Below are 15976 nucleotides of genomic sequence, written 5' to 3' on the forward strand. Positions count from 1 at the left end.
AAGACTAGATCAGTGAAAAATGTTTTGGTCCCACTGAGATTCGAACCCGGGTCGCTGGGGTGAAAGCCCAGAGCACTAACCACTACCCTATGGAAGACTTGCTCTCAGTGCATGGAACATGTATGGTTTTATGGAGCAGCTCACAAGAAGACTAGATCAGTGAAAAATGTTTTGGTCCCACTGAGATTCGAACCCTGGTCGCTGGGGTGAAAGCCCAGAGCACTAGCCACTACCCTATGGAAGCCTAGCTCTCAGTACATGGAACATGTATGGTTTTATGGATCAGCTCACAAGCGACTAGATCAGTGAAAAAGGTTTTGGTCCCACTGAGATCCGAACCCGGGTCGCTGGGGTGAAAGCCCAGAGCACTAACCACTACCCTATGGAAGCCTTGCTCTCAGGTCTTGGAACATGTATGGTTTTATGGAGCAGCTCACAAGCGACTAGATCAGTGAAAATTTTTTTGGGATCCCACTGAGGTTCAAACCCAGGTCGCTGGGGTGAAAGCCCAGATCACTAACCACTACCCTATGGAAGACTATGGAAAATCTACACAAGAAGAGCCCTAACGTGGCACTTGACAGCTGTCATGCAAAATGTAAACAAGGACCATGTGAAAATTAGGTCAATGCAATCTCCGGTTAGAATATGTTATTTTGTAGGTATTAACAAGTAGAATAGTTTTAAATTAGTCACAATTATTTAGGCAGATAATTATGGGATATTTTGGTACACTACACGAGGTAAAAAAATAATAAAATGTATGATTAAGCTGATTTTTATGTTTTAATTGGCGAATAAAGAAACAATGAATAAAACACCAGACAAGTTTTAACATAAATGTTTATTAAAAATAATAATATTAAAAGCAAATTTCAAACCAGCAATCTAATGTGAAATTGCAGTAGATATATTGGCTAGCAATATTTAGGCGTATATATACACGTTATTTAAAAACGACTATAAGTGTTATACTACGATCCAAGTGTTTACCAGCTCAGTGGCCTGAGAGGAGAGTGTCCGCCCTGAGATTGGGAGGTCGGGGGTTCAACCCCCGGCCGGGTCATACCAGTGACCATTATAACAATGGTACCCATTTCTTCCCTGCTTGGCACTCAGTGTAAGGGGTTGAAATGGGGCCCCCCCCCTGCTGCTCACGGTCATTGGGGCTTTTGGCACTCAGTGTAAGCTGCAGGGGTGGCCAAGTCCAGTCCTCGAGGGCCGCATTCCTCCATGTCTTCCAAGTTTCCCTCCCTTGTTAAACACACCTGATTCAATGATCAGGCTCCTGCAGAACGTGAGGATGAACTGATCATTTGATCAACTATTACAAAAATAAGAATGTATCAGCTAGGCTTGACAAAATATAATATCAAAAGAATGGCTTGAATTAGAATTGCTTCCTTTGTTCACTTCATATTTTAGCAAATCATTATGTAAACAGTATCAAACTTGTCGCTACAAACACACATCCAATGGCTCTGAAAGACGCATCAAACAACACTGATTCATGTTCATATGCAATCATCTCAAATTCAACTGCCAGTGGACTTTTAGTAGTTCCTCAACATGGCACAGACTTTAAGCACCTCTTTCAGATAGGGTGCAAGCATAGTTTTTTAAAGAAACAAAACAAAACACCATTTTACTAACTACCATGCTCACGACTCTTCATTATGAAACATGAAATCAAGGAAAAGGAACTCATAAAGGAAGCAAATGACTTTTAAAATCAAGTACTACTCAGTAAAGTTGTCAACTAGATTATAGAGCAGAGTAAAAGAAACGCTTGTCACGCATTAAATGTCGCAAATGGCAGCGTAAAAACTAATGCTTTCTTACATGACTATCTTCTATAATGGACTGAAGGGTCTTTGTAGGAAAGCTTTTAGGCTGCAATCTGCTGACAATGGTTGTCTTTGGCCTCCGCTTCCTTTCAATTGCAGGGCCCACCTATTGACTGAAGATCCTTGCGCGCCCCACACACACACACACACACACACACACACGCACCGTAATTAAATGCTACGCGAGTGTTTTATAGAATGCTTGGTGGCTCTGTTGCACATGCACAATGGATGATTGCAAATTCTGACGGATAACTGTAATTAAATAGGCTGCTACCCAGTTCAACTTCAGAACTTTAGGATGATTGCATTTGTTCTCTTTAATCAAATGTCAACTATGCCTCATGCTGCATGGAACGCATGCTTCTCAAAATTCTACAACGGCTCGGAGACAAAAAGAAAGCCGAAAAACGGACGCATATATTGGAAGCCGCACTGCATACACGACTGAGATTGCAATTCCATGCTGCACATCATGCAATTGACCACTGATTGAGCCTCGCACACATGAATTATATTGCAATGGATAAAGTGCAAGCCCTGGCATTCTTATTGGGAAACAATGTTTCGAGCCGCCTCGAACTGTGCTGCATTTTTTGTCATCTGTATTAATCGGGTATTCTAATCAGAGGTGCGAAAATGTTCCATGAATCACATGATGCACTGTGCACTGTTCAATCTTTGCATAATGATGTGACTGAGAAGATAAGAGCAACATCGACATCTGGTGACTGACTCTTTTTTACAATAACTCATCAAGTGAAAATGAGTTTTATGAGTCAGTTCCATCAATTGTCGGCAAAGGATGACAGCCATGTCGCAGAGGTTGTTGCTAGTCATTAGAACACATCTGCAATCAAATTAGAAGTAGTGCAATTCCCTTCCAGAATTATTCAATAATTCAATAAAGTGCATTAATGGCATCTTCCCAACAATTAGCTGGGTTTTGAATATCAAAGCGTTGCTTTCAGCAAGTAACCCAGTGCACATGATACGTAAATGCTTTTGAAACATTGGACTACAGATTCCACTTTTGATTGTACCAGGTGCATTTCTCAAGTCTTTTCATCCACCAATCGAGAACCATTGATGCCACGATAGGTCACACGACTCGGGCGGACCAGCACGCCGTGGCCCGGGCGGCAGGTGAAGTAGCGGCGCCCGCCGACGGAACCGTCGTTCTTTCCCTTGGGGCCTCGGAGTTCCAGGCCCAGCCAAAGGCCCGGAGAAAAGTCAGCCGTGCCCACGTAACGGATGCAGGCCATCTCGTTGGCACTGTTCAACAGGACCTGCATGCCCTGGTGGAGGCGGACCTGGTTGGCAGAACTGTAGACGGTCCCGGAGTTACCTCTTGGAACGCTGCCGCCGCTGCTGCTGCTCCAGCGCCGACGATGGGGGATCAAACGATTCCTTTGGTTTTTGCTTTGGTATTTTTGGCCGTGGGAGTAAAGAATGGGAAGGGAAAAGAAAAACATTGGAAAATTAGCACACACACAAAATTAAAAAGAGGGACATGATCTGGAAAGAAGAAGAAAACCCACCTGCTAACAGGGTTTCTTCTGCTTGTCTCCTTGGGTGGCGCGATAGCAGATGATGTGCTGAAGCTGCGACGAATCACCCCTGCATGAAAATCACAATAGTCAATTGTGTGCGCGCGTGTTGTCTGCCGAATACCAAGACATTTCTGACGGCGGCTGCAACTCTCACCACTCATTGACGGATGGTTTAGATGTGACGAGGAGAGCTCGGAGAGGCAATCCACAGATCCGTGGATCCTGAAAACAATCAACAGATTGAGCATAAGTGCAACAACATGATCACATATGCAGCAAAGTCACTTCTAATTCAGCCACTGCTAGTGTATACCGTTTTAGTTTTCAAATAAAAATAGATTACTTGAGACCATGGCTCGCTCTGACAAAAGCAAAAAAGTGCTGATATGAATTTCCTCAGTGTGAGAGTAATAAAGGATTATCTTATCTCCCCCGCAGCAAAAGAAACGCTGTTTGTTTTCCTAATGGCGTGCGTGTTGTAGCCGCTCGCTGACGGGAAAAGAAAAGGGAGGTTAGAACACGTTGTTTGATGGCGAGGAAGTGTGACTCTCCCTATGACGGACGAGCATGTGTGTGTGTGTGTGTGTGTGTGTACCTGGGAAAAAAAAAAAAAAAGAGTAAGAGCCTCAGGGTTAATTGGGAGGACACCAAGCAAAAAAAAAAAAAGGAAGGCAAACACAAAGATTCTTTCTTGCCTACAGCAGATCCCATTTTGTCAAATAGTAGATTAAAAGAAACAATGTTAGGAGAGTAATGAATGCAATAAAGAAATGACGGGAACAACCAACGTTGCTGCAAAGTTCCTGAGGGCCAAGATCGGCTTTACCGGGATTTTTAAAGTAAAAGCGGCAATTTGACGTCTAGAATATATAACCGCACTTCATATGCCTATGGAGTCATTGCTTCGTCTCGAGGCGACCCATGGAAAAAGTTTCCGATCATAAAAGGTTTCATTAAGTTGGAGAAAGGCAAACTCATTCACTGGCTCTCGACGGCACGAATTTGTCAAGCCGAGATGGCAGATTAGCATCGGCCAGAGAGACGCGCACTTTATTGAGCGGACTGATAGAAAGATTAGCTCAATCGGACATAAGATCTACGTCTACGAGCTGCAATAGCTGTAGCGTGCATGAACACGCATATTCTTGAATTGAATATGCTGATGATCATAATAGTAAATAACAATGATAGGACAATGTCACGCTTGGCTGGACAAATATGTGACAGCGAGCAAAGCTTTTGCGAAACCACTACATCAAGGACGATGGCAGGTCAGCCAACATTTGACCTGTTCAAAAAAAAGATTGAAGGATACGAGGGCTGAGAAAAAAAAAAAAAACTCAGAAGCAAAACCATGAATATGGTGCCCAATGAAAACGTTGGATAACATTTTTTCAAATGACGACCGAGGTTGGCTTTTTTTCATGGTGTGCTGCTGTATTCAATATTGTCTGCTTTGTGGCTCCCTGTTGTCAAGGATAAATAAAGACGGGCAAGGGCCTTGATATTTACAGCTTGGTAGTGCTAGCCAGCCAACTTCCAAAAGACATTGACTAAAAAGTCCGGAGAAAATGATCTTTTTTTGCAAGCCGCATTTTCTGGTTCATCACACTGCAATTGGAAAAATACGCATTCTGATCATTAGTGTAGTTCACTTTGCAGTCAGCCTGAGCCACAGGTAAGCTGTCGGTAGGTGAGGAGGATAATGTAGGGAAGGCAGAGTGAGATTTAGAGGCGAGCCAGCAAGAGAAGGTGGATTAGATTTTTTCTTTATGCCTCCCTATTTTATTTATGCTTGAAACAGCAATCCATACTTCTAGCAAAGTTCAGCGCTGTTGGCTCATTGGGTGTCACATTAAATGCAGCAGTCACGGCAAGAGAAGGAAGGCCTTGGGCCGTCTCCACTCACACCTCTGTTGTTCTTGTTTGACATTCCTGTTAATTACAAGCATAGAAGGGACTTTTTGCCACGTCGGGCCAAATCATTAAGTCAACAGCAGCACAAATGACACTGTCAAAGGAACTCATTAGCGGCAGATGTATCGATGGCCGGCCGGCCGGCTGGCCTGCCTGCCAGCCTGAGGGTATTCCCAATTTCCACACTGTCAAATGCAACCGAGATTTCTTCCAAATGTAACTTTGCGGACGAGCGCTCACCGTTGAACGCGAGACGGAGGAGCAAAGATCCCGTGTCTCGGTGGGCAATTAAAGTATCTCACTCCAGCCACTGAGCCGTCGTTCTTCCCACTGGGTGTGTCCAGCGCGATGCCCAACCAGTGGCCTGGAAGGAAGAAGATCATGAACAAGAGTCCTGGAATTTCAAATGGATTATTTTTCTTTTCTTCTTTGTCTGACAAGGGAGAGAGAGATTTTTGACGAGCAATGTTGTGAATAATACAAAGGAAAGCTAAAAGTGCGTCTATCGTGGCAATGAGAAAATAAGGAACCTAGTGCAAGCTCTGAGAACAACCAAACATTTGCTTTTTACATGAAAGAAACTTGATGTTTACCCTGGGACATGCAGGCATCTTTAGTCTGTTAGGGTTTAAAGCTAGGCTTAGGGTTTCATACTAGGATTAGGGCTTCAAAGTACGAAGAAAAAAAAAAAAAAATCCCTTTTTAAAATTTGAGAATAAGAACATCTGTCTATAGGTGCCCTGTGGCTAGTATTGTGCGCCAATCGATTCATCCAAATGTGTTTTGTGTCTTGTTGTTACAGTCCAATCTAGAATAGTGCTCAGTGGCACACACAGTTTATTGTACAATCCAAAACATGACTTGTTTGAAGGGGGGGGAAAATAAATGAAATCACAGCATGGTCGGTCGGCAATAATGTTTTATTTCCTGAACCGGTCAATCAGAGAGCTCATAAAAAAAAAAAAAGGTTCACGCTCACGTTTGCACTTTGCTGTGGGGCTGGCTGGCACACATGCTAAGCACACGTGCCTGCTGTGCTGCTGGTTCAAAGGAGCATTATTACTTATTCAAACACGACTCACACTCAGTTTAAAGTGAAAATATTGACAATCTCTCCAGATGGGAAGCTTTCCATGAACAGCAGACTATCAAGATAAAAGATTCGTCAAGGCATGTAGCGAGCGCAGTCGCTTTAGTGTTCTTGAGATTGACTACTTGGCAAATGACTCATTGTCCTATCAATGAGTCGTTTGTAGTTGGCTTTTGTATTTGCCATTCCGGAGGGAATGAGCTTTAAAAAAAGGAAACAGCATGTGCAAGTTGTGCATATTGCTGCTTCTTTGTGACATCCCTTTAGACACAACACAAAGATTCTAAATAAACAAACTAGAAAGGCTAAACATCATTTATTGATGGCACACTGAATATTTCAAACAGCATTTGAATGCTTTATTTGAGTTTTTTTAGCTAGGTGTGGAGCCTTGGCATGATTCTCTTTTTCTTCCCTTGTTGGGCAAATTTGAGAAAACGGTCTCCCAATCACTCCATATGTTAAATACAAGAAGATGAAGGTAGATTTGATCACAAACAAATGGAGAAGGGAATAAGGGTAAATCCTGACCTGGAGCAAAGCTGGTCTTCCCGAAGAAGTGGACCACGCCGGTTCTCTGGCCAACGACCAGCACCCTGTCCCCTGGGCGCATCTCCGCCCCCCCACACACAGAGCTGCTCGCTGAAGGAGTCCGGCTTCTATAACCTGGCAAGGAAATGGGGAGGTCAGAGAGGTCAAAGTATTGCACTGCTTATTGGATTCACAGTGATGAAATGATTCCTGCCTGCTGCAGCCGTTCCGGAAGCGGAGCGGCGGCCCGGAGCAGGTGTGGCCCAGGAACTAGAAGAAATATCTTCCCGTTGTTGCCTGGCAGCAAGACGTTGCCTGCGAAGGGGATGAGGTCGAGGACGGCGTCCGTGACGAGATTCCAGCGAGGACGACGAAGAAGAGAGTGATTGAGAGAGACCACCTGCGGATCGATGACAAATACATGAGTGAACGGAAAGGGCAACGAAAATGTCAGACGTATTTGGAAAAATGCAGAACATTTTATGTGGCAGCAACCAAGCCCGGAAATATTTGATCTGCATTCATCAGTGTGCACGTGCTCAGAATAAATTCATTTCAATACGACCCGACTGGGTTCAAATAAAATAAATGAACGTGAATGACGCTATCTACATCGTTTTAAGTGCAAGATGAATCATTCATAACAATTGTTTCTAATGAACTGGATCCATACGGTAGACACGGCACAAAGCCATGCACCAGTAAGAAACATTGCAAGAATATGAAACCATTTGGTGACATTTGGCATTGCCTATTTTCATGCCACTGAGATTTGCTTTAGGCACTCTGCAAAACGGGATTTAGCTAACCCTAACCTAACCTAACCTAACCTTAAGCCTCCCAGAACCACGGCTGAAATAGCAACAGTGTGTGGTTCCGCTGGCTCGAGGATGAGAGACTTTCACAGTGACCCGGCCGGCCGGGATCAAGCTGGCAGTATTGTTAAGCTGCTAAATCGCAAAAACTCAGGTGGCACTGAGAGTCTGGACTGTAAATGTCTAACAAAAGCCCAGAGAAAGTTTGCTCATAAATTAGTCTGCTTCCTGGGGAGTAAGGAGGTGCTGACACGCACAACCTCACATTTCTTGCACAATGCCACACACACTCACACACACCTTGTGATGAATTGCCGCCAAGACTATTCAGCCTGTCTATGCCCCGGTTATTAAACTCTACTTAATTGGACTATCAATCACAGCATTCCATTGGCTACTCTAAGGTCCACAATTCCAGTCACGTAAAGATCAATCAGCCACCAAAACCACTGAATATTACCCCTGTACAATAAATCTGTAAACCCCAGATGGCCCACAAAGCACAAAAACCCACTCAGATAAGTTTCAACTATATTCTAAGGTCACTGGACTATTTTACAGGCCGGGAGAGGAGAGCGCCGACCGAGCTAATGCCGCTAGTCCAATTGATGCACTGTCCTGTCGGTGCCAACCTGCCTATCAACACAATCTTAATATATTGACGTCCTTTATCCTATGCAGGGTCACAGCCCCCAGTTGGACAGGTGAAGGTTCCAGAGAGGGCGTACATCAACAACATCATCATATCCCAGATGGATTTTATTAGGGCAGGCAGCAGACAATTGCAACTTCAGCACTGGACAGCGCTGCGCGGTGTCAAATCCAGTGCTTATCGCACCTGCAAAGCACTTAATGAGAGGACAGTCCGTGACGATAAAAGGATCACGGGGTCCTTGTACGGCAATTACCGAAAGAACAAGAGAGACTTGTCATTCCGCATCGTACGTGAGCACAGATGCCTCAGCCGTCACGGCACGGCACGGCACAGCACAGCACAGCACAGCACACTCCAATGTGGATTTGGGATCGTTGGAAAACTCAATTCAATTTTTCAAGAAAAGAGCACCTTTAAAGGTTCAACATGCTGTCATGCATGAAGTATGAAGAGACATTAGCACCTCAAACATCAACTCCACGGGCATGTTTGATTTTCCATTTGCTTTTTTGCCGGGTTATTTGTTTTTGTGATGACACTGCCGAGTACCAGTGAAGACGAAGAGGACCCTGTGATGACAAGCGTAAAAGCAGAAATCGACGTAGCGGGAGCAGTTCAAAAAAGCTATTATATGTTGACAATGATAGCAAAGGAAGTATGAACGAAAACTCAGAAATCTCCTTCTCCACTTCCCCTCCTGTCACTCATCATCCAAGTTAAGACTGAGAAAACAGATTTTGGGTTTTTTTTTTTTAACATGGGTTAACATCCTTTGAGAATTGTTACTCATCGTTTGGGTTGGTACAAGTTTAATGATGGCAACAGCTTAACCCAGTTATCATGATTTCTCAAGAGATAAAGCAGCAGGCCCAAGAAAAAAATATACATATATTTTGTTGGCCCGCACACCACTTCCTTTTAAACAATTATTTTATAATGATCCCTTTTACTGTACATGTCAGCGAGGCTCTGCAACTGCAAGAATTTTTATTTATTTTTTTCCTCAAAGCAATGCACTTAATGTGGAACAGAGGCTGATTAACAACACTCCTGTCATGTTGAGTATATCATCCCCACAATAATGGGAAGCTTGCTGCTGCTGCTGCTCCTGCTATGTTGCTGCTACTGCTACTGCTGCTGCTGCTGCTGCTGCAGTCCTTCACTTTATGTCCCAAAGCACTCAAGTGACAGCCCTAAAGAGTTATTTCTTCAGCTATCAGAATATTAGCTCATCATTTATTGATCGGATTGCAGTTGCTATGAGATGTTTTTGGCGGTTGCAGTTATTTGGATTTTACATGACGCCAGGGGGTCTTCCGATAAGAAATACGCGTGCAACAAGATACTATTATTATTTACTTTCCCCTAATAACAAGCTCTGAAGCATCAAGCTTTTCGTCGCAGTTGCATCATCATCATCATCATCATCATCCCCAATACATGTTTTAGAAGAAGGAATATTTGGAAATTGTATTCAGTAACAAATTAAAGTAAAAAGGACATTACAAATCTTTCCACAACTGAGTGACGATTAATGCTGATATGTCCCATTTCTTAATGTCAAAATTTTTTTTTTTGTTTTCAAATTTGTGCAGGCTTTGAGTCCACTTGTGAGTTTGTTCGACTAAAAAGCTAACTGTCTGACAATTGTTTATCTTTGCTCGACCTAGTCAATCAAGATTATTTATTGAAATCCATACAAACAAGTCTGACGAGATTCATTTGGACATCAGCAAAAGGCTCAAGAGAACGGAGCATCAATCCGTTGACAGGGAGATAATGCGCCTTAACTTACATACCTAAACGTGCGTTACTCTTGGGAGGAACGGCGGCGGACAGGTCTATGTGCCGATGGCGTGCCAGTGTCGACACCTTATTGCCACTTGTAAATCTTTCCAAAGCTTTGCTTATCTTGGAGAGGGGAGCAAATACTCCTGTTGACAAAAAAGGAGGAACATAAAAATCAATTACTAGTAGTACTTTGTCTTGTTAATGAATGACGAGACTGATTGACTCATTGAAGACAAGAAGAGCCTTGCAAAAAGCGACTCAAAATAATGAAATGATGGCAAGTACAAGAAGGAAGCGATGTTGTGCTTTGACCTACCATGTTTGGGCTGACAGGTAAAATACTGAACGCCTGCTACAGAGCCATCGTTTTTGCCCTCGGGTTTGTCGAGCACGACTCCGGCCCAGAGACCGCCGGAGAACTCCGTGTTGCCGCAAAATTGCAGGGTTCCAACCTTTAATGGTAAAAAAAACAAAGGGAAAAGTCATCTATAAAGCTCACTGCGGCCAACAAACTGCTCCATAAAAAGAGCATAACGTGCAAAAGCATTGAAAGAAAAAAAAATAAAGATGGTTACTTTGAAGAGGAGCAAATGTACATCCTCATCTTGTGGGTGGGTGGGTCATACACAATTTGATTTCAACAAATGGCTTAGCTCTCACTTTGATCACAACGCTTTTTTAACTTGAGAACCCGCGCATTGTTAATAGAGGCAAAGCCAATTTAGAGGATTTTTTTTTTCCCCACAGAGTCAAGACGGAGATTGGTTCATTCATTTGCAAATTAGTTTGAATAGAGGCCAAAGTTGGGTCAACGCAGGCCTAGAACAGCGGCTACCTTCTTCCAATTCCTTCTACTGCCCCTGGGTGCAATAAGGTGGAGATGAGATAAGAGTAAAGAAGTGAAAAAAGATATGGCCCAGAAAGAAAACAAACTGTTAGTGATCCCAGGCTGCTTTTATTCTCAGAACAGCCAATCTAACAATGGCTCACTGTTTCGAAGAAAGGAGTAGAAGTATATAGTATTTTGGTATTGTGAGAAACAAACAATTATTTCATACCAAATAAGCCATCTGGTCCATTTGATCTTAAAAAAAGTGACATGCTATTCTTTTTTAGCGAAATGTTTGAAATTTGTAAATAAACTAAACCAAAATATTGAATTATGACTTACCATGATTCAACTACTCTTTGGGGCACAGCATTTTATTTCAGCCATGACTCAGTCACTAAAACTAGGAAATGTTTGTTTTCTTTGCACCTCACTGGAGTGAGCGCACACACACACACACACACACACACACACACACACACAAACCTTGCGCCCGGCTATCACCACACGGTCACCGAGTACGATTCCGAGAGAGGCGAGCTTTAGCCTGGCTTTTTCAGAAAGAGCGGGAGGGGTCTGCACTTGCAACGCTAAAGGCAACGAGGTGGGCTGCGGCAAAGCCTCTCGCAGTAAACGCCGCAACTCTTTGGCCAGGGCGGCGGCATCTGCCATCTCTGGGGGCATGTTGAGGGGATCAGGTACAACATCGGCTGGGTACTGGCCTTTATCGTCCTGTAATAACACACCGCAAAAATGGAATTATTACAGAAAATGGTCAAGCACAAGCATCATTTTGTGTATTAAGAAAAATCTGGATCATCTCGTTGTTGAATTTGGATCATGTCAGAGAAGTATAGTGCTTTAGTGACACCCAGTGGACAGTTTCTGCATGGTTGAGGATCATATACCTCAGTGCTGGATACATAAAAAGCCCGCAAAGAACGCTTAAGGGACTCCCAGACTGTTAAAAAAAATGTTGTAGTCTGATAAAACTGCAGGAACTCGGCCTCAATTCAAGCGTGTGGCGGAAATCAGACACGACTTAACGCCTCATGCTGGGAGTCTCGGCTAAAGCACAGGAATAAAATGGGGGGGAAAAAAATAAAAATTCATGACTTACCTTGTCAAGAACCTCAAACTGGGTCGACGATTCACTTTCCCGTAAAGCTCTCAACATAACAATGAAGTGAAGTGAAAACTACCAAAAAGACTCAAGGCAGTATAAGCCGGAGGGAAAAGGTGCTCAATTCGCCTCCATTCCAAAACCACGCAAAAGGTGCTTTGGTCTGTGTGTGCCGTGCAGTTGCTCAAGCATAGAGGGTATGCACTACATAAACGGATGGACGTCTTTGTCATGAAGCCGCAAATTCATGTTGGGGTGGACTATTTCATCAAACAGCAGCAAATCAAAAAGTGAATACTGCTTTTCCCATTTCCACAGGCCACTGTATTGAATGAATGATGACTGTTCTGTACTGTTGCACAAAAAAAAGAAAAAAAGTCGATTTTAAGAAGAAGAGATGTGGCTTACTTTGAAAGCAGGATTGGCTCCCAGCTCCAAAAGACACGAGACGGCTGATGTGCACAAATTGGAAGCGGCAATGTGCAGGGCGGTGCCAAAGTCAAAGTCACTACAGGTCGCATCCATGTCTTAGGAAAACAGAAATGAGAACAACTTTGGATGGTTGTTTTTACAGTATCTTTCTGGTTCCTCTACTCATCCATATTTTATATTAGGTACTAAAATGATTTGAAGTCGCCACTAATTTAAGCAGTGAGATGAAACTCGGTTGTGGCTAGATCACTGACTGACTTAGTTTAAAATTGCTGCTTAAAAAGTTGGAAAAAAAAATGGCTCATTTCTTTTAAATACGATGATTGGAAATATTAGGTGTCAATAAAGCTGCAGTCCTTTCCAAATCTGAAACATGAAATAGGTTATTGTCAATAAGAAAAGCTGAGTACACAAGTACACAATGTTGGCTTTTCTATTGGTGAGTCACGCTTCAACAAAATGGTGGTAAATCTCCCTGGCATCCGGAGAGGAAACAACCTGTCAGCCTGCCTCGGGGCAGCTGGGGCTTACCACCACCACCACCACACTGTGAACGCGAGTACCATTGTGAAGCGTCTTTGAGCATGGCTATACTTCTAGGGCAAGCCTCGGCTTACCTCCAGGCTGAGAGGCCTGCGCGACCACGCCGATAAGCTGGGGCACATCAAAGTAGGCAGCGTAATGCAAGGCCCTCATGTTTGTCCAGCGGGAGCGGAGGTTTGGATCGGCGCCCAGCGCCAGTAGGTGGCGGGCAAAACCAGCCGCTCTATCTGCATCACCTAAACAACAAAACAATGACAGAACTCAAACATGCATGACAAAAAGGCGCTCTACAAGCGATGAACATTTGTCAATGCTAACCAATGCCCGGGGCCCCGGCTTTGCAGCAATAGTGCAGAAGGCTCATGTCTGTCAGACCGTCTCGATCATTTACGCCGCAACCTCTGTTAAGGATCTGTGCAAAAAAAAAAAAAAAAGGAAACATAGTACAAATGTCAGACAGTAGTGGGGGGGGGGGGGGGGGGGATGTGTGCATTGATTCCAGGTGGTGCAATGGGGGGAAAAAAGGCTGACAACATCACCTCATTGCCAATCAGATCAATGTTCTTCTGAACCTGGGGAACCCATTGCCTGAGGACAGCAAAGAGTTCCGGTATGGTGGTGCTGGGCTCTTGCAGAACCTCCCTGCACTGCTGCTCGCTGGGGTCAAAGAAGGAGAATTCTGACAATGCACAAACGCAGACAATAATCAGGACCAATTCCCTTGCAGATGCAAACCACCAATTTTGTATCTATGCAGTAACGTTAAATTCCATCTGGGTACATCCACATTATAGTATCTTGAGATAATAACACCCTAAATCTGGGAATACATTTGGATTTTATATAGCATGTGAAATAATATGAATTAATATACTACATTGCAAAAGCTCACGGTGAGTGAGTGCTTTCACGCATGTCCTCACCACAGTGGTCAGGCATTGGTGCAGAGGCCACCTGGTGGATGACCGGCCGCTGATGGGGAGAAATTGGAGTAAAGCAGTCCAGGGAAGCATCTTCCTCCACAGGCTCTAAAACATCCTCCTTTGTCATCTCCTTCACAGGGCCAGTGGCTAGGACAATTCAATAAGACCTATTCTTAGAACCTAAATGGGTCTAATCTCAAGAAAGCAAAGACATTACCAGTGGGACAGTAGCAGATGATAATATGGTGCCTCCAGAATAACATTGTGACTTCCGGGTTTATATTTTAACAGTACACAGACATTTACATAATAACGAAGGGCCCATTGAAATGTTGCATTGAAAGGGCTGCCAAGCCAAACAACACAACCAGCAACACGAGACGTCCGCCTCAGATTAAACGCCACTAATCCTCTGACAATCTGCCCAATCCACAACCTACTCTTTTCAAAATTTCAGGTGTCTCCACTAGTGACGGTCCGTGTCTCGACTGTCACTCTCACTTCCCCCCCCCCGGTATTGTGCACTGTGACCCTGCTGCCAATTAATGCCAAAGGTCAACTGCAATGAAGCTGTGTAGTGGGACCGGGTTAATCATGCATGGACAAAGGTGGCGATGGGATTACAAGAGCAGAACACACTTTAGATACAACAATTGTCTCTTTCTGGACACTTACACCAGGTGTACCTGAGCATCACTTCTTAATAATATCTTTGAGAAAAGAAACATTAAAATTAACAGCAGGTGCAACCCCGGGATTCTCGACTCTGGGCCATTGTACGATGTCAAAACCTTTTCTTTTTTCTTTTTTTTTCATGCAGCAAGACTCGCTTCTCATTTGCCATCCTGACATGTTTTCACCTGACCCAAACATTGAGACTAGTGCAGCTCCACCAAACTCTAGACTTGTCTTAATTTCTTCATATACAGTCCATTTAGCTGCAAATCCAAATGCATTCATTATATTTACAGCCCCGAGGTAAGACGACGTTTATTTCCACATTTTCCAGTCAAATGTTTGTCATGTGTCCTGTCAAACGTCACACGTGTGACATGTTAGCGGATGCTGCACGTAAACATAAGCGGGCTAGCATGATGTCCGTTATGCATGATGCCATATGATGCCGCATCTTCCCTTACGTTATTCAAATACTAGTCAATAATAGCATATGGCAAATCGATTTAAAAAATAACTAAATAAGCGACTAGAACTGCGTCGATTTTGCACCTGATGTAAAGTCGAGCTGTCATATCGAGCCAATCGTTCAAAAACTTCTAAATAGACACACAGACAACAAAAGAGTGACTCCATACTATAGGGGAAAAAAAATATGTCGTGCAAAATCTTTCGTTTTACCTTGAAACGGTGGCTTCGCTCATATGAGTGAAATCTCTAGCACGGGAAATCACGTCACACCCCATCAATATACCACACATATAGGAAACATCCGGGTTTTGGTGACAAGCTTCAAAATAAGAGTACTATTTCGACTTCAAATTGTTTGATACAGGATGTACTGCTATATCCTCACAACGGTCGCTGTTGTGCCGGATTACTTTCATTTTAAATCATTAATCTCTCTTTAAACTTTGAATGAAGCCATTTTGTTCAACTTTTATTGCTGAAAAATTTTCAGCGCTAAAAGTTGAACAAAATGGCTTCATTTTTCAGTGAAAATGCAATGGAAAAATTACACATATCAAAAATGTACTTTGTGCACAGAGTTTCACTAAATGTCATCAGCATTTTTTTTGGAGTCCAGGGGGCTTTCCACAGCAGCTGACCTGACTTCAACCTCATTGAGAAACTCGGAGCGTCAATCTGAGGTGATGGGAAATAGTTCACATTAAAACAGCAAATCTGAGAGGCAATTCTGACACCGTGTGAAGACTTTTAAGCAAAAACTCTCCACAAATATACAAGTTCA

General features: G+C 43.4%; 1 protein-coding gene across 8 annotated transcripts; it reads right to left on the reverse strand.

Annotated features, from left to right (window-relative positions):
- Window positions 1-825: 825 nt before the first annotated feature.
- Window positions 826-15553, reverse strand: zgc:103755 (uncharacterized protein LOC449988 homolog). 8 transcript variants are annotated; one of them, XM_049741186.2, is made up of 17 exons: window positions 14267-15367; window positions 14050-14196; window positions 13666-13805; window positions 13445-13538; window positions 13201-13362; window positions 12560-12678; window positions 11515-11760; window positions 10516-10651; window positions 10208-10342; window positions 7153-7338; window positions 6939-7073; window positions 5558-5681; window positions 3555-3622; window positions 3389-3467; window positions 3196-3269; window positions 1843-1969; window positions 826-1254 (listed from the first exon to the last, which is right to left on the reverse strand). In XM_049741186.2, the coding sequence occupies exons 1-16, from the start codon at window positions 14310-14312 to the stop codon at window positions 1854-1856; spliced, it is 2007 nt and encodes a 668-aa protein (XP_049597143.1). In that variant the 5' UTR covers window positions 14313-15367; the 3' UTR covers window positions 826-1254; window positions 1843-1853. The 8 variants fall into 8 exon arrangements, 7 of the variants coding, with proteins under 7 accessions (XP_049597143.1, XP_049597142.1, XP_049597141.1 ...); XM_049741185.2 differs by having other exon boundaries at window positions 826-1288; XR_007485861.2 differs by having other exon boundaries at window positions 1843-3269; window positions 14267-15365.
- Between the last annotated feature and the right edge of the window lie 423 nt (window positions 15554-15976).

Source organism: Syngnathus scovelli, chromosome 14 (assembly GCF_024217435.2).
Source record: "Syngnathus scovelli strain Florida chromosome 14, RoL_Ssco_1.2, whole genome shotgun sequence".
NCBI classification, from domain to species: Eukaryota; Metazoa; Chordata; class Actinopteri; order Syngnathiformes; family Syngnathidae; genus Syngnathus; species Syngnathus scovelli.